This window comes from Aphanomyces astaci (assembly GCF_000520075.1).
Source record: "Aphanomyces astaci strain APO3 unplaced genomic scaffold supercont1.96, whole genome shotgun sequence".
In the NCBI taxonomy this organism is placed as follows: domain Eukaryota; phylum Oomycota; class Saprolegniomycetes; order Saprolegniales; family Verrucalvaceae; genus Aphanomyces; species Aphanomyces astaci.
The window spans coordinates 22,194-45,749 of record NW_009798359.1 but is presented as its reverse complement, the minus strand read 5'-3'; the positions used below and the strand labels follow the sequence as shown (position 1 = coordinate 45,749).

Genomic DNA, 23,556 nt, shown 5'->3' with positions numbered 1-23,556 from the left:
GTGTCAGCTGGTTGTGAAATATCTATCACCTGTCGCAATACATATACACTATACGGTAGGAGAATCGATTAAAGAACCGCCTGAGCCAATGAAATCACGTCATGTCGAATTTCTGCCAATCCAAACGTTTGACCCCTCCGCATTGGGCAAAACCATATACTGATCTCCCCCCTTAAACGAAACGGGGTAAACTTGATAATTTTTGAAACTTTATATTATCCAACCATATCGGAAGGTGATGACTTTTTCAAAATTCGAACACTTGAATCGTTTGGCATTGAAATGGATGACATCATTTCCACTGTGAGAAACTGCTGGAGACGCACTGGCATACTCAGCTCTGACTTGGAGACGCCCAGCGCTTGAATGCATGTATAAATGGTTGGTTCAGACAGCCTGCAAATACCTGTAAGAGTTAATTTACTGTGTGAATTGCATAATTTGCTCCGTTTCGTTTAAGGGTGGAGATCAGTATACTGTATATATACTAACGTTATATAATCTTTGTCGAACCTCGGACAAGATTGGATGATACCAATATCTATATCCCCATTACATTGTCTACGCATGTAAAGCAAAGATCGCATCTATTTAGTGTATAAACCCACTACAGTAGTATTCGACATGGTTGGTTATGGCTTGCTGGCTTGCTTGATGGAGGAAGCCCATTTGTACCCGAGAGGTCGCGCGAATCGAAGCGTGTGCAGCGTGTATACCGTGGACGTCATGAGCACCAGCGCGCCGGTTTGGTGGGCGATGGCCAGCGGAATCGGCACGCAGTTGAGCAGCGTCGAGATGCCGAGCATGACTTGGCCTGCGGCCGCCGCCACGTTCAAATTGAGCGCAGTTTTAGCTGGCGCTGGGATTTGCCACCACACGTTTGGGTTACGCGCGAGGGCATACGCTCCAGTGATCCTACCATCGTTAATATTATCCATGAGAAAACCTTAATAAACACTTGTCCAGTGTACCCTGCCAATGTTGTCAGCGCTAGCACGCGGTGGTCGAACTGCACCAGCGGCGTATTTTCGAAAAAGTTGACGTGCAGCGGCTAAGCATATATATATATATTATTATATATATATACATCATCGTTCGAAGTGATTCATATATATATATATTAAGCCCCTTACGTGCAGCGGCTAAGCATATATATATATATACATCATCGCTGGAAGTGATATATATATATTAATATTGCCCCTTTGAAACGAAATTTCGAGTGGGGTAGCATATACAATCGATTATTGACCAATCCAAACCCAGAAATACGTATCAAAGAGCCAATCAATCAATCCAATATATTCGCATCAACAGTCTTCACATACAAAACTCAGTACAAAAACTAGACCGATATCGATCGATGGATTCGGCGGATGAACCCAAAACCTCGAAATCTTGGCAGTAAATATATCGATCGTTTTTGATATATTTGTCGTGGAATGGGCAAATGTATTCAGCCAATCAGATTGTACGAAACCAACCAATCACATTCGAGTGTGACTTGAAGTACATTTCGTGGGATGGACACCATACAAATAAAAATGAGTCAAAAATACAAAGCACTCAATCGATAGGACGCAACTTTGCAATATAAGAGAAACAAATCGATTCGAAACTGGAGCCGTCAGTAGAATCGAAAGTCCAAAGAGAATGATTCAAGAACCGCCTAAGCCAATCAAATCACGTAATTCTGTCGAGTTTCTACCAATCCAAACATTTGACCCAGCAAAACCACATACATATAGTTTGTACGAGCTTAAATGAGGTTACATGGATTCGAATGCTATATGACATACACAAGTCCAAATTTGAGTGACATGCACAATACCTCCATGTCGAACATGCCGTCGGGAAGCCACTGGTCGCCCATCTTGGGAAACGTATTGTACGCCATGCCAGCGTCGATGCCAGCTACAAACGCCCCCGAAGCAATCGTAATCGCCAACACTGTCGCAGATCGGTGCAGCCACTTGCGGACTTGGCAGATTTTCACTAGGCCAGCGGGAGTGATCGTGTCGGTGACGAGCTTGAAACTGGACTCCAACGGCGGGGAAAACACTCCGAACGCCGTCCACGACAGTAACCCACACGTTGTGAACGCCAGGCCCAACTATATATATATATATATATATATATTAGCATAATGAATTTTGTCGATGTGTCCTATTTCTTCATATATATATATAGTGTGTACATCAGTATACTATCATCGCGACGATATATATTGCATATTTTTATTATCAAACACCCAAGTAAAGGATATGGCGACGACTTAATTGGAGAGTTTAGTACATACAGTATGTTATAAGCAAATATTATTGTCAAGTCGATGCGAAATTGGAGTGTTTGGGTGCGAACCGCACCAAATAAATCGCAGGCCGACAATCGATATATTCGACCAATCAAAACCCACAACACGAATCAAGTAGCCAATCAAATTATTCACTCACATTCGACCAAAGCAACATATCGAATTAGTATGTGACTTCAATTAATGTGAAACACTGGACCATTTTTACATATAAAAGTTAGGGCAAATAATCGATAGATTTGGCGAATCAGCACAAAAGTGCAAATTTTTTGGGTTAAAGACAATCATACACTCGTACAATGTATACATGTCCTGATCAAGCGAACACCCCAAACCGTTTGAGAAGAATGCGTACGAAGGAATCCCCACCATATATATATATATATATATATATATATATATATGGAATATATGGAATAATTCCCAAGATACAAATATATATATATATATATATTCGAACGTACATGAGTCGCGAGGCGGTACGGACTGACGCGAATTTCACGGCGGTCGGTCGGGTCGCGCTCTTCGAGACCACTGCGGACCATCCACCACCCAATTCCACCCTTCAAAACAATGAATAAGTTGAAATATTTAGAATAATTTATAAAGTATTAGAAACCCCCACAGCCCGAATATATCCGAGGCAACGTACTTGGAACGCGCCTAGGCCAAAGAGCGCGGCGAGTCGGCCGTACATTTCCTTTGGAATGCGCTTGCGGATGAGAAAGTAGGCCAGTGGGGCGGCAAAGGCCAGGCCCACGGTGCGCCCAAGCATGCGATGACTGTACTCCCAAAAGTAGATTTGCTTGAAGTCGTCGACTGTCATGTGTTGGCGTTGCTGGAACTCTGGAAACTTCTTATACAACTCAAACTCGTCGGCCCATTCTTGATCCGTGATGGGCGGGAGGCCGCCGTGGGGTTTCCACGTGACCATGGAAAGGCCGGATCGCGTCAGCCGAGTGGCGCCGCCCACAGCGACCATCGCACCCACCATCCCAGCGCAGCCCATGAGCCACCACGCCACCGGACGATTCGCGGTCACGTTCTCCAATGTCGCGCGAGACAGGTTGGTTGTTGCTGCATTGAGACTCTAACAGGGTGTTATGCAACTCATGCTCGAGGAACGAGGATGTGTTGACCTACCATGTACTTCGGCTTCAAGACGAAAGGAGTCGGCGATCGGCAGGCGACGGTCTGGTGCACCTAGATTGCAAGTTCAGCTCGACTGGAGAGGTAATGAGCATGGATAGGAAGGTGGTGTGCGTCCTACCGACGAATGGACAACGGCAGACACACCGCGGCGCTGTAGTGCACGGGATCGAGCTAACATGGTCGTGTGTGTCAAAGGTGTGCGAATGGTGTCGAAGTCAACTTCACACCTCATGCTTCCGGATAAACGTATCCGGATGCGTCTTTTCTAGCACCGTTTGTCAGCGTCATTTTGGCATTTCTTGATGGAAGTGAAACTTTACGGTCGAGGGAGACACTCCTGAGGCCGCGTGATGCATACAATTGCTGCCGTACATACAGTATTGGAGAGGGGGTATGCGACGAAGTTGCTCGCAGTTCTTTGCACAGTAGTAGCTCAGAACGAGTCGCACTTGCCATGATGCAGACAGATGACCTCGAAGCAACTGTAGTGGATAGCACTGGTGTACCCGCTTCACTTTTCACTGCCATCAAAGCATGTGCAGGTATTCAAGTTAGGGCATAACGTTCCTGTGAAAGACACGAATACCTGTAATACCGGCGGTACAACGCGGCTGCCCCTTGGACCTTGTTGCGTAGACATGGGTGTGTGAAGGGTCACAATAGACGACATTGTGCCAATCAGAACGCTTGAATTGGAACATTATGGCCAATCAAAACTCATTTTGAAAATTATTTTAGCCAATCTAACTGTGTTTTAGGTTGGACCAATCACAGACGAGGATCAGAAACTTGAATCTACATTTTCGGCGCTCACAGTCAACGAGTGCCCAACGATGAGGACGACACCGCAAGATCAATGGGTAACGTTAGGACACTTCCTCCATCTCTTCCTCCATCGCATGCGATAATCGATCGCATCATGGCGTCCCTTTCCCCTGGATCACAGTGCTCCTATGCTGTCTAGACGTGGTTCCTGGTGTTCGCGACGGTGTTCCTGTCGTTCTACATCTTCACGAGCCCGTTTGTCGAGAACCGCGAACTCCTCGACAGATGGACGCCGTACGTGTACTTCTCAATGGGACTGTATACGTGGCTGTTGTCTGCGGTGGTGGTACATGTCCCGTTGACAAAGCTTGGCATGATGGACTACGACGTCAAGCAACCGGTACTGCGTCGTCGAGATCTCGATGTCCTTTCTCACGCGAACCATCGTAGATATCGCTCTTTCTGCCCATCTTCTTCAGCTCTATTGCCATCCTCGCGGTGTTTCAAGCCGTGTTGTACTTTCTCAAGTGTTTTGGCTTGGTCTCTCGGCTGTCGAGCGTCTCGTACTTTCTACCCCCCTCCCCGTTGTCGTCGTCGCGTAATAATCTGGACATGTCTAGATGGAATCGACTGGTGATGACCATCCTTCGAAACAGTGCCGCCGTGAGCGTGTCTTGCTGCATCTTGATCGTCCATTGCGATGCGGAGGAAGAGGTACGCCCCCTCAGCATCTTCGCCGTCCACACGACACCATGTCTTTTCCCATCGACATCCCTAAACCTTTGACGCATGTTCTCAACCACATTAGGACGCCAACTTTCCTAAAACGTACAACCGACACGCATGTGACCACGTGTTTGGAGTCGCGAGTTCCCGCATCCCTGTGCCTGCTAGGTATCTTCTTCCGCGTGCATTTTTGATATTATATATATAACCAAATATCTCCCGCCTCGATTGTTTGATATATATAGTTTGAATGAGTCATGCTCGCTCCGATTTCTCCTCTTGATATATCCACGTAGTTACCAAGGGGCGCTGTACATTTGGCTCACGGGCATGACGTTGGCGATGATCAACTTTGTGTTTGAGCGCATGGTGGGGTTCCAAATGTTTTCGATGCAGTGGCACCGCGTCGACGACGACGACGACGACGACGAAAACAACAAGCACGCGACGCTCCCGCCCGACCACGCGCTGCCCATGGTCCCGTGGTACTCGATGTTTATGTTTGACACGGGCTTTCAGGTAGTACTCGTGCCGTTGCTGGTTGTTTGTTTACAACCACACATGGTGTTTCGATCGCACTATGTTTTCAAACGTTCACATATACTGTATGTGTGTTGACTCATGTACTTGGTGCATTGCAATATACTTTGTATATGGATATACATCATATATATTTAAATATGTGTTGTGTGTTAATATGTATATATACATATATTGAAATATTACATTTGCGTTTATATATATATATATATATACATGGTTCAATGCACAAGTGCATGACCTCGTATCCGTTGTGAACATATATATATATATATATATATATATATATACTGTGTATGTGCATTGAAATATATATATTTAACTATAATTTATGTGTTAATATATATTTCATGTTTAAATACATATTATGTATCTCAATGCACATGTACAGAATGTATGGTTCAGTACATGACTAGTCTTCATTGTGAATATATATGTATGTATATATATTGTGCATGGAGTGATTTTATCGAAAATAATCGATGAGATAGTATGGTTTCGAACAGAGAATTTTGATACTTTGATAGTATGATTACATATCTAAGTCTATTGAACTGTAGCTATTGATTTCACTGAAAATCTTCCTCGGTCGCTTCGACAAGCGGACGATGCAAGCTGCCCTGCATCCAAACTACAAGGTACCATTCATCATTTATACACATATACCTTATCTTGGAATATATATTATTACAATGATATGTACTAGGACTACATGTTTGACCATTTGGCGCACAAGGACGAGCTCTGGTTTGACTTCATGGCGGACTGCGGCGACGGGTTCAACAGCAGCTTCCAGATCGCGCGCATGTTGGCGCAACCGCACTTGAAGGTGAACGTGCCATTGTCCAACTCCAAGTTCCCGCGGGAGGCCGGTGGGGCGCTCACGCTGCCGCGCGGGGACTGCATCGTGCTGGGCGGTGACCTGGCGTACCCGCACCCCGACGCGGACTCGTACGAGGTGGGTACTATTCCAACTACTAGTATTACTAGGTGCTCTCTGGTTTGACAAGGCAGCTCCAAAGTGAGTTTTGTGAGATCACGTTTTCGTACACTTTACTATAGTCCCGATTTTGGCGTCCGTTTGAGTACGCGATGAAGCCTCCGATCTGGTATGACCCCGCGGCCGTGTCGACCAAGAAACCAGCGCTGCCTCCCCCGTGTAAATTGTTGAAAGAATACGCTGGCCCCACATGTTTTGCTATTCCGGGTACGTCATATCTATAAGGTGGAAAACTCTATTTATCTATATATTTAAAAAAAATATTTTTAATTGGTGATGATTTATATTATATTGTTCCATATCGTATGTGTTTATGTTTCGTGAAATTTATCGTTTTCTATTTTCGTGCATAGGGTATATATATATATATTTCTCGACTTGGTATTTAATATCTATAATATGTAGGCAACCACGACTGGTTTGACGGATTGAACACGTACAGTCGGTTTGTATGCGAACGGGATTGGCTGGGCGGGTGGCACCTGCCCCAAGACACGAGTTTCTTTGCGCTCAAGTTGCCCCACGGGTGGTGGGTGTTGGGGTGCGACTTGGCGCTCGAGCACGACATCAACGTCGAGCAGTTTGCATGTTTTGAGGCGATCGTGGAGCGTCACATGGGTCCATCCGATCGCGTGATCGTCGTGACCCACGAGCCCAGTTGGATCTTGGACGCGTACGAAGGCAATAAAAGCGAAGAGAAGCTGCAGTACCTCATCACGTCCATCCTCAAGGGCCGCGTCGTCGTCCGGTACGTACTATATCATGATAGAATAATGGGATATTTGTCCCTCGAATTATATCTATATATAATATATGCGTTAACAGTGTAATATCAAGGTTCTAGATGATGTCAGGAATATGTGGTACTTTTTGTTTTCGTGTGAAGATTACCTCTAATTTTCATGGGCTGGTGAGTTATATATATGATGATTTTTCTAGGCTGGCGGGGGATATTCACAACTACACCCGGCACTCTCTCGTGGAGTCTAACCACGTGTCCGTGCCTGCCAAGAAGCAGCGTCCTTCACCTGCTCCTTCCAAGCTGTCGGTCCAGACGACCTCTGAAAACGTATGACGTTGTCGTGCTATTCTGTTCATTCAGCCCTTTTGGTGGCTTTGACATACTCGGTTATGATGAGGACACTGTATGATTTGTATGGTGGAGTAGGTGCCGTCGCTGTCGCCGTTCTCGCCCGTGACCAAACACTTTCCGCACATGAACTCCCACGATACTATCAACCCCATCCAGCTCTCCCCTGACAGATCAAACTGCTCCGCCGCTTCTGGTGTTCCGTCCACATCGCCTTCATCCAAGGCGGAAGCTGCGCCCGTGCATTTGATCGTGTCGGGAGGTGGCGGCGCCTTCTTGCATCCGACCCACGTGCCCAGCGGAGACAATTTAGTCGCATCCCATCGCCTCTACACGCGTGCGTCGTGCTACCCGTCGGAAAAAGTGTGCCGGTGTGTTCGATTGTGTGGTTGACCCAATAAATTTGGACGTTTGTGCTAATTCGCCAAATCTATCGTTCGATACTTTGACTTTTGTATGTAAAATTCGTCCAGTGTCAGACCAATTTCAGTCTCACACTAATTAGATGTTGAATTGGTCGAAGAGTGGATAATTTCATTGGCTACTTGATTCGTGTTCTGGGTTTTGATTGGTTGATCGATGTTGTCTGCCTGCGATTTGGTGCTGCTCATTCGATTGAGAAACCCACTCCAATTTCGAATCGACTTGACAATATTAGTTTGCCTATGCGATTTTCAATGCCTGTGTTGGTGGGCGATGCTGTATATATATATATTAAACGAATATTGATTGGTGGATATAACACATATATATATTTAAACTGGTGGTAGGCGCTACGCATTGCTCAACATCCTTGGGTTTCGACGTCGCAATTGGCGCTTTGACATTGTCGGGGGGTTGGGGGTACGTCGGTCAATTGAAATATGACTACAAAATATATGTCGTATATGTATGACTTCGAAATAGTCCTATTATATTGTACAAATGTGACTGCAAAATAAACAAAATATATATATATCAGGTTTATTTTGAAGTATCATAATATATATATTAGGTTTATTATATATATTGTATATACAACTCACGTGGTCCCATGTGTAGTACTTTTTCCTCGCGTTTTCCATGTTTCCGCGGTGCTCGGTGGGTCAAATCTACGAGGTACTTAGTTCCTAGGCGTACTAGTAGTAGTACTACTGTACCTACTACAATTCGTGGTCTGTAGAATGCCGAGTGGACGGACGTGGTTGTGAACTTTGTGGCGGACCTGTGGACCGTGCACTATCAAATGCTGACGACGTCCTACTTGAGCTTGGCGACCTTTTTGGGTCTTGTGGTGGGCCACTGGCTGTTTGCTGACTCGACTTCGTCTGCCAAGCGCCTGGTCATCAGCGTCGCAGCGTCGCTCTGTCACAGCATGGCCGCATTCAGTGTGCTCATTGCGTTCGAATCCATGTTCCAAGCGGCATCCGATCGGTCTGTGCAACCCGGATATATATATTTAGTATATATCATTTGGTCGTAATGTGTACTTTAAGGGGGGCTTTGGGGGGGCACGACGGTGGTGTAGATGCGTTGTACCAGTACTACCAGCTCCATGTCCCCGACATGGTGCAGCTGCTGCGACCGTTCGATTACTTTGGGCTGATCCCGCTCTACTCGGCCTGCGTCAAGTACATATTGACTGTTTTTGATGGTACTTTTCAGTTCTATGGGTCCATTTCGACTTATTAGTTGCCTAATCTTTGGTATACATAGTACCGCAAGCTGTCGCCATCTATCGAACCAACGTACGGCGCGATATATCGTGAATTTTGGTGTAATATATTACGCTCACTATGCCGCGAATAGATTTGCCAAGCAGGGTTCCACTCGTTGGCTCGAAGTGAAGTATTGGTGTACTATTACTCGGTGTTTCTATACTTTTGGGTCGCGGTACGTCTTATCCCGTCTTGCGTTATTCATAATACGTCCAACGTGTGGTATATATTAATATGACAAAATCATTCATCCGAGCATATATATATATATTAATCAAATTGCATAGGCGACACCGCTGTCAGGCATCATTGTGGGCGTGTACTTGTACTTGGCAGTAAATGTGTTCAAAAGCCACTACAACGAAGCGTTCTCGGCGCTTCGTGTGGCCAGCTACAAGAACATCCTTCGCCTGCATATCAAACCCAACGGCGACTTGGAGATGTTTGCACTGGGGGTGGACAAAATGCCCACGAAATGGATCCGGTCGGTACCTTCCATATTCCTCCCTTCCTCTCTTCATGCTAGACGTAGCGACCCAGCGTGGAGTGGCACGGGACATAAGCTGGCGCCGTCATATGAATGGAAGGTGCCAAGCTACTGGAAGCCCAAGATGAGTCGAGTGGACAACATCCTGCGCTTCGATATGGAGGAAGAAACATTCGACCGCAAACTCAACTCGGAGGACCGATCCCACGTCAAACTCGTCGACTACGTGCTGTACCCAAAGAACTAGGTGCATTGTGGATGCGATATAGTACTCATTTCCCAGTTGAATCACGAATCGACGCTATTGGCTAATCCAATATTGATTGGATTTGATTGGCTCGTATAGAAGTATATTCAACCAATCAGAACACTCTAGCGTGATTTAATATTGATTAGACAATCCACACGAGTTTTGGATATATTTAGAACGAATTCACAATATATATATATATATATACTAGTATATATATATCATTTTATCCACGGAACTTGATTGTGCAAGCTGCACTTTTCTAAACGTACCAAACAAGGCTGATTTTATTGCGTTACATGTCGATAATCTCCATATCGTACCTCTCTTCCATCTTGGCCATTTGGCGATATATATATATATATATTGCGAAAAGCTGATGTGAATGAAATATATTCAGCTTATGGCGTGACCAACACGCCGCCGTACATGGAACAACCACATGGGTCGTCCAAGATCGAAATCATTGGCTTTTAAGTATATATTTATGCTGGCCGGTATATCTGAAAGGACAAACAGCATCTCAAGGACATGTGACACTGTTGAAAGTCACACTGTGCACGAGGGGGGTACTAGTATGTGTACACCAGTCGTGAATAGTAATCATATTGGGGACAAGATGCGTTCATTGTAAACGAGTAACTTGTTTAAAAGAACTTGAAGTACACCACCAGCACGACAAACAATGCGATGGCTACAAGTGGTCCATACTTTTGATACATTGCCTAGCCACCATCATCTCAGTACCATCCTCGAAGAAACATCCGAGAGTGTACCTGCAGACTGAGCTTCTTGGCGCCCCACTTGAACTCCTTCGACCGGTCGGCAATGTTGGATGAGATCTGGGACACACCTACGACGGACTTCAGCAACGTGATAAGGACGAAGATGGAGGAGGGGGTACGATCGATGGCCTCGCCGCGGTTGAGCACTTCCTGGATGTTCTGGCGCATGACGTTGTGGATATCGGCCAAGTCGTTGTTGAGTTTCGACATGTTTTGAGATGAGCTGGGGTCCGTGTACTCCTTTCGCTTCTTTTGAATGTATTTGTCTGGACATAGGATCGATAAGACGAAGAAGGCGACGATGGAGGAAGAGGGGGAGACACACCGAATTTGATAAACGCATACGGCCGCGCCACAGTCGTGACGGTGTCGCGCCAACTAGATGATGACAAGTGAGAAACAAGTGACGAGGTAGGGAGACGATGGAGTGATAGACATACTTGTCGCCGTGATCACGACGCAGTTCGTCGATAAAGCCGCCGTGGATATCTTCCAAGTACAGAAACGCCAGACGTTTGGGGTAGTTCTTGTCCGAGAGGGTCAAGTAGCACACACCCTCTTCGATGAGGTAGCTGCAACACCAAGGACGGTCAAATCATGCCAAGGGACATCGATCGATAACGTACTGGAATGCATACGCGCCGGAATCAATGCTGCATTTCCCAGGCGAGCGCTGGTTGAGTTTCTTCAAGATTTGCTTGCCCTATGCCGTTGCATGTCAGGGTCATATCATAATCGTACGACCCAACCTGCTGTTTGTACGTGTCCAAGTTGTCGTTGTAGTCTCCCGCGGATTCCATGGACGCCACCTAGGAATCACGTGAGGTTAATCTCTCCATATCAGACGGTCCATTCAGAAGCACATACCAGGAGCATCCCATCGGACACCCGCGCAATAAACGTCAGAATCGGCATCGTCGCTTTTAGCTTGGAATACGCCACTCCACGTGGAGGCAAATGCATCCGGATAATGTGGCGTCAGTATCCGGATAACATTTGTTTTTGAGTTGTTTTGCTAGCCGTTAGCCGCTTTGAGGCTCAGCGACCACACATGGCATCGTCCGTGGGTGCCCCTCGACAACAATTCCAATCTAAGTGCAGAAACCGACTGTACTGAGGATTCCACACCCGATACTTGAGGTCCACGGCCTGGGCGAAATGCGGCCCCACGTGCATCATCCACGCAATGTCGTTATGGTCTTATTTGATCCTACGAGGACCCCTTCACTCGCAGCACAATCCAGCAAGGCGTTCGTTGCGTACTGCGGTGAAGGGTCATCCGACCGTTTGAATTTGAGCTCTGGATAAGCTTGTCGACGGGTTGAACATGGCCGCCACAGGAGATTGATCGCAGACCACGACATGACGTTGTTCTCGAACAAGGGGCACGGGCGTTGTGTGGCCCCCATGTTGGTGGCCACGCATTCAACGGAGATGTACTGCATGGCCAAAGAAATTGGAGGTTTCTGGCTTCGTTATAAAGTTAGCAATAGATCCCCCCGTACATCACCCGCCCACTGGCTATTCAAGTGGAATTCTGATAACTTGACAACGAAGTCACGCGGTCTGCTCGGCTGGCATATACTAGTAGTTGGTACGGAAGATTCGACGGCACCCGATGTCGCACAGTCGGCCGTGGGTCAGATCTTGGCCAGCCGCGCAAACTCGGGGTCGATACACTCGTGAAAGAATATATCGATGCATCATTCTACCGCTCAAGGATATCAATAGTAATGCACACTATATACCATCAAACCGGCTAACGAGCCTCATCAAGTCTAAACGGTGACCCATCGTAGTACTGTGATCAAATTAGAATAACGTTATCGTCGTAAACACATCCACAGTGTCTTTTGGCGAAAATGAGAGAAAAAGTATGGCCTCTTCCGATGATCGAAATCGGGACCTCCTGCACCCTAAGCAGGAATCATACCACTAGACCAAAGAGGCTTTCTTGAAAATGAGATTTGAATTATATATTAAAACGTTAATACACATATCACATACTTTATTGATAACGTTATTAATAGTACTGATACTCCACGTTTTGAAGACTCGTCAACAAAGTTGAGAGAAAAACTGGTGTAACGTTAGTATTAATAGTATTAGGAACGTTCGATGCGGTCATCGCTTTCGTCGTCGGCAGTGTCCTTGACAGGTTCATCTGTGGAGATGATTGGCGTAGCTGGCTCGATGGTGTCGGGGCGCCCTTCGTCCTCTTTCTGCTCGTTGTCGTCCTCCATGTCTTCTGGAAACGAGGCGGCGACACTCACAACCTCAGGCATGATGGGCGACGACGACGATACGTCGCTTGTACCTACAATAGTACCGCCACCGACAGATTCTTGGCGCTCCACCATGAGATGGCGAATGGACTTGCGGAAGTCCAACGGCGGCGGTCGATCGCCGTTCGACCGATTCGAAACCATGCAGTCGACTGGCACGCCCACGAACTGACCCACGACCTGGCTGAACGCGTGCCTGGCTCGCTTGCATCCTTTCCACGTGAAAGCGCTGTCCAAAATACACTGCAAGAACGCTTCCAGGGGGAGTGCGCGGTCTCGGACATGATGCAGTGTGGTAAAGAGGTGGCGTCCAGGAAACGGCTGCGCGTGGATGACAGCCGCGATGCCCACACATTTGGAGCATGTTTTGCTGCGGCATTGCTTGAGGGTGTCCATAACACGGTGGCGGAGGTCGATGAACTGGTCGAAGCGCTTGACACATTCGCATTTCTGTCGGGTGGAGGGACACACGATCTCCATCACGTATCGAATTTGTCGTTTCTCCGTCGCGCCTTGCAATACCATGAGTCCCGTGAAGTTGGCGACGACATAAAGCCCGTCGTCGTCGCAGCTCTCAGGAGACACGTCGTCGTGCCGCGGTGTCATCGTCGAGTCTGCAGCTTGCACTGGTTTCTCCACATCTACCGATACCTCTGCATGCTCCTTCCCTTGGTTTATGGCCGTTGGTGTCGCAACAGCGTCGGCGGCTCCCTTCGACATCCGCTTCTTGAACACGTTCTTCCACATCCACGAGAGAATGCCAACTGAGCAACCGTCCAAGATCGCGATGCGAAGGATAAACGACACACATCCGGTTAATTCGCCTTGGTGATATCCGGATATCCCATGAACCACGGTTCAGGTGAACTGAACCATTGCCATATTCGCTGGTGCTCTTTCGCCATCGTCGAAGCAGAATGCACCGAACCTGCCGGAATGTGTTGCGCCTGCATCAAGCCACCAAGATTCGTGTCCCATCCATGGCCTCGGCGGCCTTAGCCAACGCTGCGCCGTCCGTGCGCTCTATCCACGTGCCTTCGTCGTCATCGTCACCGTTGGTTCGATCGTCGTTCGCCAAGAAGAACGTCCGTCGTCCTTCGTTGTTCACAGGTACCTACTTGGACCATGTTGGTGCGCCATAGAAAGTCACGACAATAATGCTGTAGTCTCGGTGCGCAACATGTTTATTCAGACCGAGACGACGCCGAACCCGCAAAGTCTCAAGTTTATTCCGGGGCGCGCGGTCCTCGATGACCGCTTCTCCACGGGCGTCGACTTCACCCCCAAGGGCCCAGAGCTCCGCCGTTCGCTGCTTGCCAAGGACTTGTTTGCGATCGACGGCATCGTCCGCGTGTTCTTTGGCAAGGATTTCATCTCTGTGACCAAGAAGAACGACGACATCGACTGGGATGTACGAGTCGTTCCTACCTACCTCCATGTTCCCTTGACTCATGCATAGACATGTAGGTACTCCGAGGCCAAATCTTTGGAACGATCATGGACTTTTACGCGTCGGGGAAGCCCATCATGACGGACGAAGATGTGATCACGGTACTCATATCACATGGGACCATCATCATGCTCATGCATGTCATCAGGACACAACCATCTTGGACACGGACGACGAAGTCGTGGCGATGATCAAGGAGCTGCTGGAAACGCGCATCCGTCCGGCCGTGCAAGACGACGGCGGCGACATCTTCTTTCGGTACACGTCGCCATCCTACCGACGTCGTCTCACATGTATGACACTGTGCAGAGGCTTTGACGAAGACCGAGGTATTGTCAAGCTGCAGCTGGCCGGGTCTTGTGCTGGCTGCCCCAGCTCATCCGTGACGCTCAAGAACGGCGTCGAGAACATGCTCATGCACTACATCCCCGAAGTGCGCGGCATCGAAGAGATCGTCGACGACGAGGACGTCAAGGCCGTCAACGAGTCCGAGTTCCAGACCCTTGAAGCCAAGCTGCGCGCGGCGGGGATTCCGTCCATCTAGATGCCGCCGCCATTCACCGTGCTATAAAGTCCTCACAAGGGGATTGTGCTGTAGTACATACTTACAATATGGGTAACCTAATAATGCACAATATATGAAAGCCTGTCAATGGTGTTTTAGTCAGTGGATCAAGAGCAGTGTTCGGTTATACACGAGTAAACGCATAGGACGAAGGTATGCCATTTCGTCGTACTAGTAGGAGACCTTGTTTGAAGGGTAGATGCTGTAGGTACTAACTAGTACAAGGTGAGGCGACTGCTACGTAGTACAAAGCAATAGAGATAATGGAATCCAGTACGTCATGTTGTTGATTATATAGTACAGCAGGGGGTCCGTGACGCTAGATAGTATGTAGTAACTACTTAAGTAGTAGTACATATCACCTGTTTAGGCGGGGGGTGGTTGCGGGGTCGCGGGGGTCGCGGGGGCCACAGGCTTGGGCTCTTCCACAACCGGCTCTCCCTTCAAGTTGATGCGCTGGGGGGCGTGGGGGTTGACGTTGAGGGTGCCCATGAGGATGCACTCGGGGTCTATCCGGATGCTCTTGGCCGTCACGTTGCCGAAGATCTGGCCCTTGTCGCGCAGAACGAGGCGTTCGACGGTGATGTTTCCAATGACGCGGCCGCCGGCGACCAGCACTTCCTTCATGCCGTCGATGTTGCCGGTCAGCAAGCCCTTTTGGCCAATCACAAGCGACCCCTTGGACACGAGCTTGCCTTCGAACTCGCCTTCGATGCGCAGCAGCCTTTCGAACGAGAGCTCGCCCTTCATCTTGACGGCGGCGCCGATCGTCGTCTCAGCTTCCCCTTCCACGCTCTTGAGAGGGGCCACGGCGGTGTGGCGGGATGACTGTGGGGACGACGGAGGGGACTGCGAAGCCGCGCGGGTGCTGCGGCCGCGCCGGGGCTGGATGGGGGCTGCGTACGCGTCGTCTGATTCGATCGCATCGTGGTCGTCGTCGGGGGGCTGCTGGTAGTTGCGCTTGGGTTTGGGCGGAGGCGGCTGCTGTCTAGATGCCATTTTGGACTGGACGATCCCGCCGCTGCTGTGGGAAGACGGGGAAGACGAGGTGGGCGAGTCGATAAAGTCCTCGTGGTCGCTGGCCACGCTGGACGAATCAAACTTGACGCGGGGAAGCGCTATGGTGGCTGGCTGGTCACAGCAGCAGTCGTGAACGAAAGATGCCGACTTTCACAGTGAATAGCCCAAGGGGGTATATTTTTAGCCTAAAACGTGAGCTACAGTAGCTATATATAGCGAAGCGGCGCGGCGAGATAGAATCATGATGATGTAAATATGAGGATTTCGTCGCTTTAAACTGTGAATTGTCATTGGAAAGATGTGCAGCAAGCAATATTGTGGATTCGGCACGAATTTCCACACCCCATCGAATGACGAATCATCGACGCTATTGGCTACTCCAATTTTGAGTGGATATATTTGATTGGCTCGAAAGGACAAGTATAGTCAGCCAATCAGAACGAACTCCAGCGTGATTCAATATTAACTGTAAGTAGACAAACCACGCGAATTTTCGTAGTTATATATATATATATATAGCGGATATATAATAATAAGTGCTTCAAAGTAGAACGTACATATAACAGGAGTTTGAAAATTACAATCGACGCCAACTTGGACTCGAATTGTAGATTAAATTAACATTAGTTTCTAGTTGCTACGGGACAGTTCGTTCTTGGTAGAGTCGCGGCGAACACACTTGGTGTTGAGTGAGATGGCCAGTCGGTCCAGAGGTTTCAATTGGTCATCTTTGTCAGCGTTATTGCATTCAATCAGCTGCGAGATGCGCTCCAAGTTGGCTTGGGCTTGCGAGAGGAGCACGCGGTCACTCTCGTTGCTGGTTTGCGCAAGGGCTATAAATATCCAACGATAATATCATTAAATACAATACATATATATATATATTGTGGTTTCGGTCCAGATTTCCAGACCCCGTCGAATCGAATCACAAATGGACGCTATTGGCTACTCCAATTTTGAGTGGATTTGATTGGCTCGTATAGATAGGAGATATAAATTCAACCAATCAGAACGAACTATTGGCTACTCCAATTTTGAGTGGATTTGATTGGCTCGTATAGAAAGAACAAATATATTCAACCAATCAGAACGAACTCCAGCGTGATTCAATATTGATCACTAGAGTAGACAAACACCGCGCGCGACTTTTGGATGTTTATATCACAATATATATATATATCGTACCTTGGGTTAAATACACAGTGGCATCAGTCACATGGGTCGACCAATCCAACTCGACGACGTGGGTCGTGGCTTTTTGGTTGTTGTGCAGCAGCGACCACACGGCCGTGCTGGCAAAGTTGCTCACGAACGGATTCTCGTGGCTCAAGAACACCAGCAACGACGCCATGATGGGTTTCCACTGCACAAACTGGGCCTTGGCGATCGACGTGAACGTCAAGTTTCGCAGCAACAATGCAGTCGGCAGTGCCAACGACGGCGTGGCCAAGAGGTCGGTCAGCACGTCTTTTAGTGCCCCGTACCGGCAGATTTCCGCACGTCCATCCGGCGAGAACGAGACGTTTGCAACCACTGCGACAACGTGAGCAACAACGCTGTCGCATGGATTGTTTCGCTTGTTCTTTTGATGTTTGTACACGAGGGTTCCGACGATGCCCATCAACTTGGCAACGTACCCATACTTGATGCACGCCAAGACGCAGTCGGGGTTGAGTAACACGGACCTTAACACGGAGAATGTCAACCGAGCATGGGATATCGTCGTCGTGGCTACTGATGTCGCGTGGTCGAGTAACTGCTTCAAGCAACTCAATGGAGAGGGGGGAGTACTACTACTGCCAACGACGGATTGTTTAGCTGATTGGTCGTTGTACACGTAGTTGTTGAGCAAGTGCAACCACGTTTCCACGAGATTCGGGTCGGATTGATGCTTTATCATCCGAGGCCACATGGACGACAACATGCCAGGCAGGTTGAACCTCTATGCAATGTCATAGTTAACATAAAAAAGTTATTTATCGTGTGAATTCATTCGCTAGAAATGTCCAAAAGTCGCTAATTAAGCAATATGGAATCACGCTGGAGTTGGTTCTGATTGATTGAATGTATGTGTTCTTTCTGTAAGAGCCAATCAAATATATCCACTCAAAATTCGAGTAGCCAATAGCGTTTCGACTCGTGATTCGATTATTCGACATTATTCGATACAAGTGGAAATCTGTACCAAATTATCCACAATATATATATATATATATATATAGTATCTATCATACATTCATACAGGCAATGAACGAACGTACTTGTGCAAGTTGCTTGGCTTGGACGTGGTGGCCCAATAACGATCGCAGCAAGTTGCAATATAATGCGATTTCGTCCGTCGTTAACGACAAATGACTAGTTAACTGCGTCAAGCAATGGCGTACGAATCCAGTGTCCATTGCTCGATCGATAAAGCGGCTTTCGTGGGCTTCAAACAGACTCTGCAGAGCCAACGCCACTTGCGGTACATGGTTGCTGGGCTTGTCAGCTACGATCGCCATGAGTGCGTCGGCAATGGCCTCTCCTTGCGCGTTCTGGACCACGCGCTTCCACGTCGAGTGCTTCGACAGCTATGTTGAACCACAGCAACAACCATAGGATATGTTTAAAATATATACAAACGTACACAGTGTATGACGTGGCACGCTGGCAGCAATGAACGATCCGTGTGCACCATCTCCACGAGTTTGGTTACGAGCGTGAGTTCTTCAACTTGGTCGATAGTGGACAGTTGATCCAGCAATCGGCACAAAACGCGCATGGCCGCCCCCAACAAGTGGACGTACTCGATGGAGTCGTCGGTCAAGGCGTAAATCTCATGCAGGTGCGGAAGGAGCGTCGAATTCACTGGGTCGAGTCCTGTCAGAATCTCTCCAATGCATTGGATCGCACGTCCTTGATGCACAGTCTGCCACGTGTTCTATACACGTTCATTTAATTTAGACATCATATATATATATAATATATATATATATATATACCTGAAACGCTACTGCGATTATTTTCTTGCTTTGCCGCGTCTCCGACATGGAAATGCCAGTGACCACTTCACACGCTCGTCGGTACATTTCACGGTGATACCCCAACGACGTAAACTACACCACCACAACCATCCCCCATCAATTCATAATACCATACGAAAACAATATCGGAATTCTTCAAGCAATCTATATATATATATATATATATTGTCAAATCGATTCGAAACAGCAAAATCATCGAATGTCTATTAGAGAATCGATTCAAGAACCGCCTGAGCCAATCAAATCACGTCATGTCGAATCTATTCTGCCAATCCAAACGTTTGACTCAATAACACAGTCCTTTTTCGCATTGGCAAAACCATATATATATATATCCTACTACTAATCTTTGTATAGTATAGTGAATATACAAGATGAAATACAACTCGAATAGAGATTCGAAAAAAGCTATTTAGCGTCTCGAGTCCACATTTGGGTGAAATGCACCCATAGCATCCGTTTTGATTTGAACGTTGGCACAACAGTGTCACAGGGTGTGTACTGACTAACCTTGAGCAGCTCAGTCGTAGAAATGGCTGGCGGCACCAGTCGAGCGCAAACCAGCACAAACTCGGGCGAGAGAAAGAAGGAAGTCCGCTGTTTTTGGTCCGTCAGCGCCGCCGCCACTTTGGCAGCGAAGTCGGCATCTTGAACATGTTGACGTACGAGGTAATGCGCCGCTTGGACTCGGACGGCGGCGCACTCGGTCGAGTCGACCACCGCGTCTTTGGCCAGCGTTATGAACGCCGGGTCATTCAGGAGGAGGAGGCGGAACCCCATGGCGCGGACGCGGGCATCGCGGTCGAACACGAACCGATTGGCGGACATGGCTGTTGAAAACGACGAGTGGGTGGTCAGTAGGCACGACAGAGCCCACATCACGACGTGTTTGCCGCCAAACGAGGCGCTCGAGTACACGATACACGAAGACTCCCCACCACCCACGAGTTGACCAAGCGTCGGCGCCAACTCATTCGTACTCCATGGACTTAGCATGGACGACTGAGACGTGACGGACTCGAATAGCTGGAGACTCAGCACTTGCGCCGGGCGGTCATCTCCGAGGATAAACACAGCTCGGAGGTGGTCGTGCAGGGCAGTGTCGAGTACCAACGCCGCTATAAACTCAACCAAGCCCTTGTCCTTGCAACGGGCCATCGACAGCAGCAGCATGAGGACTTTGACGTGGAGCCCGCCGCCGTACTGTTGTTGATGTGTGGGATGACGGGTAAACAAGGGCAGGATCGCGTTCGATTTGATCGCAATCAAAATGTACATCAACGCGGACATGTCCATGTGGTGGACGACAAGCGCGAGGACGTGGAAGAGCGACGCGAGCACCACTTGGTCGCGCCAACTCGTGGGAATCGTGTGCAGACACTGCAGGAACCGCGCCTTGGACTCGAACTGCGTCGAGATGGCGCTGCCCACGACAGAAGCGTCCACCCGCGCCAAACAAGTCAACTGATACATTGCGTGGAGGTACTGTCGATGGGAAGTGGCGGCGTTCACGGCGTCGATGGCTGCGGCCACAAAGTCTCGAGGGGAGTGGTGGAGGACGTGGACTTCTCTGTTGTCGTCATCATAACATGATGGGGTGGTCGATATGGGAGTAGTAGTAGGTGTTGAGGGTACTTTGATGGATGGCCATAGCGTAGCCGCATGCAAGCCAAAGGTCGATGTGATCATGGACGGGAGGTGCATCCATAGCGGCGACTCGCCCCATACTTCGGGCGCACAGGTGAGAACCAGCACGACAAAGTACGCACATGCGCGTACATCGGTCTGTGGTGAGTACACGAACGGCAAGAGGACATGCAGGATGTTGTTGTGGTTGGACCGGACTAGCTGGCGGACGTCGGGGGATACACTCAATAGATCTCGCACTAGTACCAGTGGCAGCAGATGAAACTTGGCGTTGGAATGGGCCAGAAACGGCACGACCGCATCGATCAAGCACGGCACCACGACCACGACGTCGTCACAGGAGGAAGATGTCACAAGTCGATCCACGGTTTGAATCATTTGATGGAGCGCCGACTCTTTGATCGTCCACTCGAGCGACGGCGACTGGAGGATCGCAATCAACTTGCGGACGTTTCCGACAACGTTCTGCTGGTTGTTCTGATGTAGTGGCGGTAGAGTCGAAGGCGGTGATGGATGATCATGCCATGGGAGCTTGAACGTGGCGACATGGTGCCGTAGAGGAGTGAGGAGGTCGTGAAACGGGTCGCCCGGGGTAAACTCTGGCTGGACCATCCAATCCCGCTGCTCCACGTACGAACAACAGTCGTCGACTAGGGCCGACGCGAGGCCCACGGACGCCGACCGCCGCACAAACTCGGACGTGTGCAGTAAGCACCTGGCCATCCCGACCACACTCTGGGCAAAGTCCCCTTGCATGTCGCGCAGCTTGGCCGCGAGCACGGATTGCATGTGTTGATGGGCGGGCGACTGCGGGGTATCAGCGTACGCCCAGTGCTGCAGGAAGGGCACCGCCGACTGGTCTGCGGATGGCAGCACATGTTTCAATATACGCCACAGCGAGTCGAGTTGGGGGGGGAGGGTGTCTACTAGGAGGCGGCATACGCACACGACGATGGAAGCGGGAACGAAGACGGCGGCGGGGCTTCTTGACGCCTCCAAGGATATGGCCACGTCTTGAAAATGCGACGACGTTTTCGCGCCGTGGCGGGCCAACAGCAACGCCGAGAGCAAGTTTGTGAACAACTTGTCGTCGTCTGTGACAAGGCGCAGCGTTTTGGCGGCGGCGGTCAGCACGGCGAGGCTGGCGTCGATGGGGCGGACGTGGTCGAGCACGGAGAGAATCGCCAGGGCTTGTTGGGGGAGTTGATTGTCCTCAACATCTTGGTCATTTTCAACGACTTGGTCGACGTGGTGGACGAACGCTGGCCAATTCTTGACGATATCCATCGTGGCAATGTGCTGCTCGAGTAAGTTCTCGATGTGGGGGTTCACACCGACGACTATAGGCAGCAATTTGTGCCGATAAGACGGAGCTACTTCATACAGTGCTTGGTCAAACACAACGTTCTGCACTGTTTGCAGTAGGCGAGGAGGTAGCACCAGGTTGGACGTGCCCATAGATGTGAGCATTTGCACCAGCACTTGCCACGTATAGTAGTATACAGTGGTGGCAGATGGGTGGTCGTCGGGACTCGTGGAATTATCGAGGGCGTCCATAAGCACCGCAAAGCACTCTGCCAGTCGATCCGACTCAAACGAGTCGATGGCGTCGGTCGCGGCCGACACGTCGCGCAAGCTGTCGATGAGCGGCAGCAACAGGCCGAGGACGTGCAGACGCGGCACCAACGGGCGGGTCAGCAGCGAAGCCACGGCTTTGAAAACATGGCACATGGCGCCACTGTACGACCAAGCGATGCCGCCATGATCGCGACGAGGATGGCCAGCACAGGGGTAGGACGGCAGAGGGTGCGATGACGACAGTGGTGGTGGTGGTTTCGACCGAGAAAGGGATATGACGACTTGCGAGTGGTAGGACGCGTCCATGTGCAGTTGAAAGCTCTTGGAAAGGCCAGCAACGAGATCCTCAAGCAGCCCCAAAAGCACAAAGAAGAGCGCGCTGTCGGGATGGCGCCGTCGATTGTTCCGCGCGGATGTGTACCCGAAGAACACTTCACCAAAGCAAGGTGACGACGAAGACGATGATGTGGATGGTGGGGGCTGGTTGAGTTCGATCAGGGGAAGCTGTAACAGATGCAGCAGGTACTGCAGAATGGCCGGGCGTTGCAGGAACACTTCAGCGGGGAAGTCGCGCAGCACCGTCTCGCCAAACTCTATGAACAGGCGAAGGCCTTCCTTCGTATTGCCGTGCATTTTCAGCTTCACTTCGAACTCAAATAGTAGCTGGTCGTCTGCATCACACAGCTGGACATGAGAAAACGTCCACCCGGATTGGACGCTAGATGGGACATCTGGCCGAGGCGGAGCGACGGTCGCTTCGATGGACTTGCCGCCCATGGGTCGATCGGTGGGAGCTACACGAGGTGCAGGTGTACGAGGAGCGTTGAGGGCACACTTTGTTTCAGTGGAATGGGGTGTCGTGTTGACAGCTTGCAACTGGGTCAAGATGTCTTGGGCTGGCGAGTAGTCGGGTGCAAGGGATGGAAGCAGTTCCATGAGCAGATGTTGGATCTTCACAGGCAGTTTATGGGGATGCGGCCACAATCCCATGGTGATCTTCGTGTGGATGCTTCGTAAGGACCGCAGGCGGATCTCTTCCAGCGGGTGCCCAAGCTTCAGGACAGCTGCTTCCATTTTGAATTTGAATGCCCACAACACACACACCCTCAACCTTGAAATTCCGGATAATATGTCGTTATCCGTATGACCCCCATTTTTCAGTTCAAACCACATCCGGATAAC

The 23,556-nt window shown here is 49.2% G+C and overlaps 7 protein-coding genes and 1 non-coding gene across 10 annotated transcripts; 2 read left to right on the top strand and 6 right to left on the bottom strand.

Moving 5' to 3' along the window:
• Positions 1-568: 568 nt before the first annotated feature.
• Positions 569-3,671, bottom strand: H257_16987. Of its 2 annotated transcripts, XM_009845614.1 has the most exons (7): positions 3,585-3,671; positions 3,458-3,517; positions 2,967-3,404; positions 2,779-2,877; positions 1,832-2,113; positions 972-1,051; positions 569-915 (listed from the first exon to the last, which is right to left on the bottom strand). In XM_009845614.1, exons 1-7 carry the CDS (start codon positions 3,642-3,644, stop codon positions 633-635), a joined length of 1,302 nt encoding a protein of 433 aa, XP_009843916.1. In that variant the 5' UTR covers positions 3,645-3,671; the 3' UTR covers positions 569-632. The 2 variants fall into 2 exon arrangements, with proteins under 2 accessions (XP_009843916.1, XP_009843917.1); XM_009845615.1 differs by having other exon boundaries at positions 569-1,051.
• Positions 3,672-4,267: 596 nt separating this feature from the next.
• On the top strand, positions 4,268-10,119 carry H257_16986 (hypothetical protein). Its single transcript, XM_009845613.1, has 20 exons — positions 4,268-4,326; positions 4,431-4,631; positions 4,682-4,794; positions 4,852-4,945; positions 5,040-5,125; positions 5,254-5,476; positions 6,058-6,135; positions 6,204-6,455; positions 6,560-6,704; positions 6,903-7,245; positions 7,437-7,566; positions 7,666-7,958; positions 8,358-8,430; positions 8,629-8,685; positions 8,750-9,000; positions 9,063-9,220; positions 9,283-9,314; positions 9,376-9,459; positions 9,572-9,768; positions 9,817-10,119. Exons 1-20 carry the CDS (start codon positions 4,300-4,302, stop codon positions 10,016-10,018), a joined length of 3,039 nt encoding a protein of 1,012 aa, XP_009843915.1. The 5' UTR covers positions 4,268-4,299; the 3' UTR covers positions 10,019-10,119.
• Positions 10,120-10,613: 494 nt separating this feature from the next.
• On the bottom strand, positions 10,614-11,754 carry H257_16985. 2 transcript variants are annotated; one of them, XM_009845612.1, is made up of 8 exons: positions 11,674-11,754; positions 11,556-11,615; positions 11,433-11,509; positions 11,247-11,378; positions 11,132-11,184; positions 10,926-11,072; positions 10,798-10,874; positions 10,614-10,746 (listed from the first exon to the last, which is right to left on the bottom strand). In XM_009845612.1, the coding sequence occupies exons 1-8, from the start codon at positions 11,719-11,721 to the stop codon at positions 10,669-10,671; spliced, it is 672 nt and encodes a 223-aa protein (XP_009843914.1). In that variant the 5' UTR covers positions 11,722-11,754; the 3' UTR covers positions 10,614-10,668. The 2 variants fall into 2 exon arrangements, with proteins under 2 accessions (XP_009843914.1, XP_009843913.1); XM_009845611.1 differs by having other exon boundaries at positions 10,798-11,072.
• Positions 11,755-11,844: 90 nt separating this feature from the next.
• H257_16984 (hypothetical protein) lies at positions 11,845-12,251 on the bottom strand (the record flags this gene model as incomplete). Its single annotated transcript, XM_009845610.1, has 2 exons — positions 11,845-11,955; positions 12,021-12,251. 2 exons carry the CDS (start codon positions 12,249-12,251, stop codon positions 11,845-11,847), a joined length of 342 nt encoding a protein of 113 aa, XP_009843912.1.
• A 433-nt stretch (positions 12,252-12,684) lies between these two features.
• Positions 12,685-12,756, bottom strand: H257_16983. Its single transcript has one exon. It is a non-coding gene; the product is annotated as a tRNA-Pro (tRNA).
• Positions 12,757-12,873: 117 nt separating this feature from the next.
• Positions 12,874-13,891, bottom strand: H257_16982 (hypothetical protein). Its single transcript, XM_009845609.1, has one exon. It carries the CDS (start codon positions 13,836-13,838, stop codon positions 12,912-12,914), a length of 927 nt encoding a protein of 308 aa, XP_009843911.1. The 5' UTR covers positions 13,839-13,891; the 3' UTR covers positions 12,874-12,911.
• Positions 12,874-15,194, top strand: H257_16981 (hypothetical protein). The gene is made up of 5 exons (XM_009845608.1): positions 12,874-14,201; positions 14,258-14,502; positions 14,559-14,642; positions 14,690-14,799; positions 14,851-15,194. Exons 1-5 carry the CDS (start codon positions 14,009-14,011, stop codon positions 15,083-15,085), a joined length of 867 nt encoding a protein of 288 aa, XP_009843910.1. The 5' UTR covers positions 12,874-14,008; the 3' UTR covers positions 15,086-15,194.
• A 1,526-nt stretch (positions 15,195-16,720) lies between these two features.
• On the bottom strand, positions 16,721-23,545 carry H257_16980 (hypothetical protein). The gene is made up of 6 exons (XM_009845607.1): positions 19,660-23,545; positions 19,108-19,221; positions 18,753-19,046; positions 18,388-18,696; positions 17,312-18,068; positions 16,721-16,959 (listed from the first exon to the last, which is right to left on the bottom strand). The coding sequence occupies exons 1-6, from the start codon at positions 23,446-23,448 to the stop codon at positions 16,757-16,759; spliced, it is 5,466 nt and encodes a 1,821-aa protein (XP_009843909.1). The 5' UTR covers positions 23,449-23,545; the 3' UTR covers positions 16,721-16,756.
• Between the last annotated feature and the right edge of the window lie 11 nt (positions 23,546-23,556).

Coding starts and splice junctions, on each gene's coding strand:
- H257_16980 (XM_009845607.1), bottom strand. CDS start 23,448: ATGGAAGCAGCTGTCCTGAAGCTTGGGCACCCGCTGGAAGAGATCCGC. Junction 18,697..18,752: donor CGTGCCACGTCATACACTGT/GTACGTTTGTAT, acceptor GGTTCAACATAG/CTGTCGAAGCACTCGACGTG. Junction 16,960..17,311: donor CACTGTGTATTTAACCCAAG/GTACGATATATA, acceptor GGATATTTATAG/CCCTTGCGCAAACCAGCAAC.
- H257_16985 (XM_009845611.1), bottom strand. CDS start 11,721: ATGCCGATTCTGACGTTTATTGCGCGGGTGTCCGATGGGATGCTCCTG. Junction 11,616..11,673: donor TGTCCGATGGGATGCTCCTG/GTATGTGCTTCT, acceptor CGTGATTCCTAG/GTGGCGTCCATGGAATCCGC. Junction 10,747..10,797: donor CCAAGAAGCTCAGTCTGCAG/GTACACTCTCGG, acceptor GATGGTGGCTAG/GCAATGTATCAAAAGTATGG.
- H257_16987 (XM_009845614.1), bottom strand. CDS start 3,644: ATGTTAGCTCGATCCCGTGCACTACAGCGCCGCGGTGTGTCTGCCGTT. Junction 3,518..3,584: donor CTGCCGTTGTCCATTCGTCG/GTAGGACGCACA, acceptor CTTGCAATCTAG/GTGCACCAGACCGTCGCCTG. Junction 3,405..3,457: donor TCTTGAAGCCGAAGTACATG/GTAGGTCAACAC, acceptor ACACCCTGTTAG/AGTCTCAATGCAGCAACAAC.
- H257_16986 (XM_009845613.1), top strand. CDS start 4,300: ATGAGGACGACACCGCAAGATCAATGG. Junction 7,246..7,436: donor AAGGGCCGCGTCGTCGTCCG/GTACGTACTATA, acceptor TGATTTTTCTAG/GCTGGCGGGGGATATTCACA. Junction 9,001..9,062: donor TTCCAAGCGGCATCCGATCG/GTCTGTGCAACC, acceptor GTGTACTTTAAG/GGGGGCTTTGGGGGGGCACG.
- H257_16982 (XM_009845609.1), bottom strand. CDS start 13,838: ATGTGGAAGAACGTGTTCAAGAAGCGGATGTCGAAGGGAGCCGCCGAC.
- H257_16981 (XM_009845608.1), top strand. CDS start 14,009: ATGCACCGAACCTGCCGGAATGTGTTGCGCCTGCATCAAGCCACCAAG. Junction 14,503..14,558: donor ACGACGACATCGACTGGGAT/GTACGAGTCGTT, acceptor ATAGACATGTAG/GTACTCCGAGGCCAAATCTT. Junction 14,643..14,689: donor CGGACGAAGATGTGATCACG/GTACTCATATCA, acceptor GCATGTCATCAG/GACACAACCATCTTGGACAC.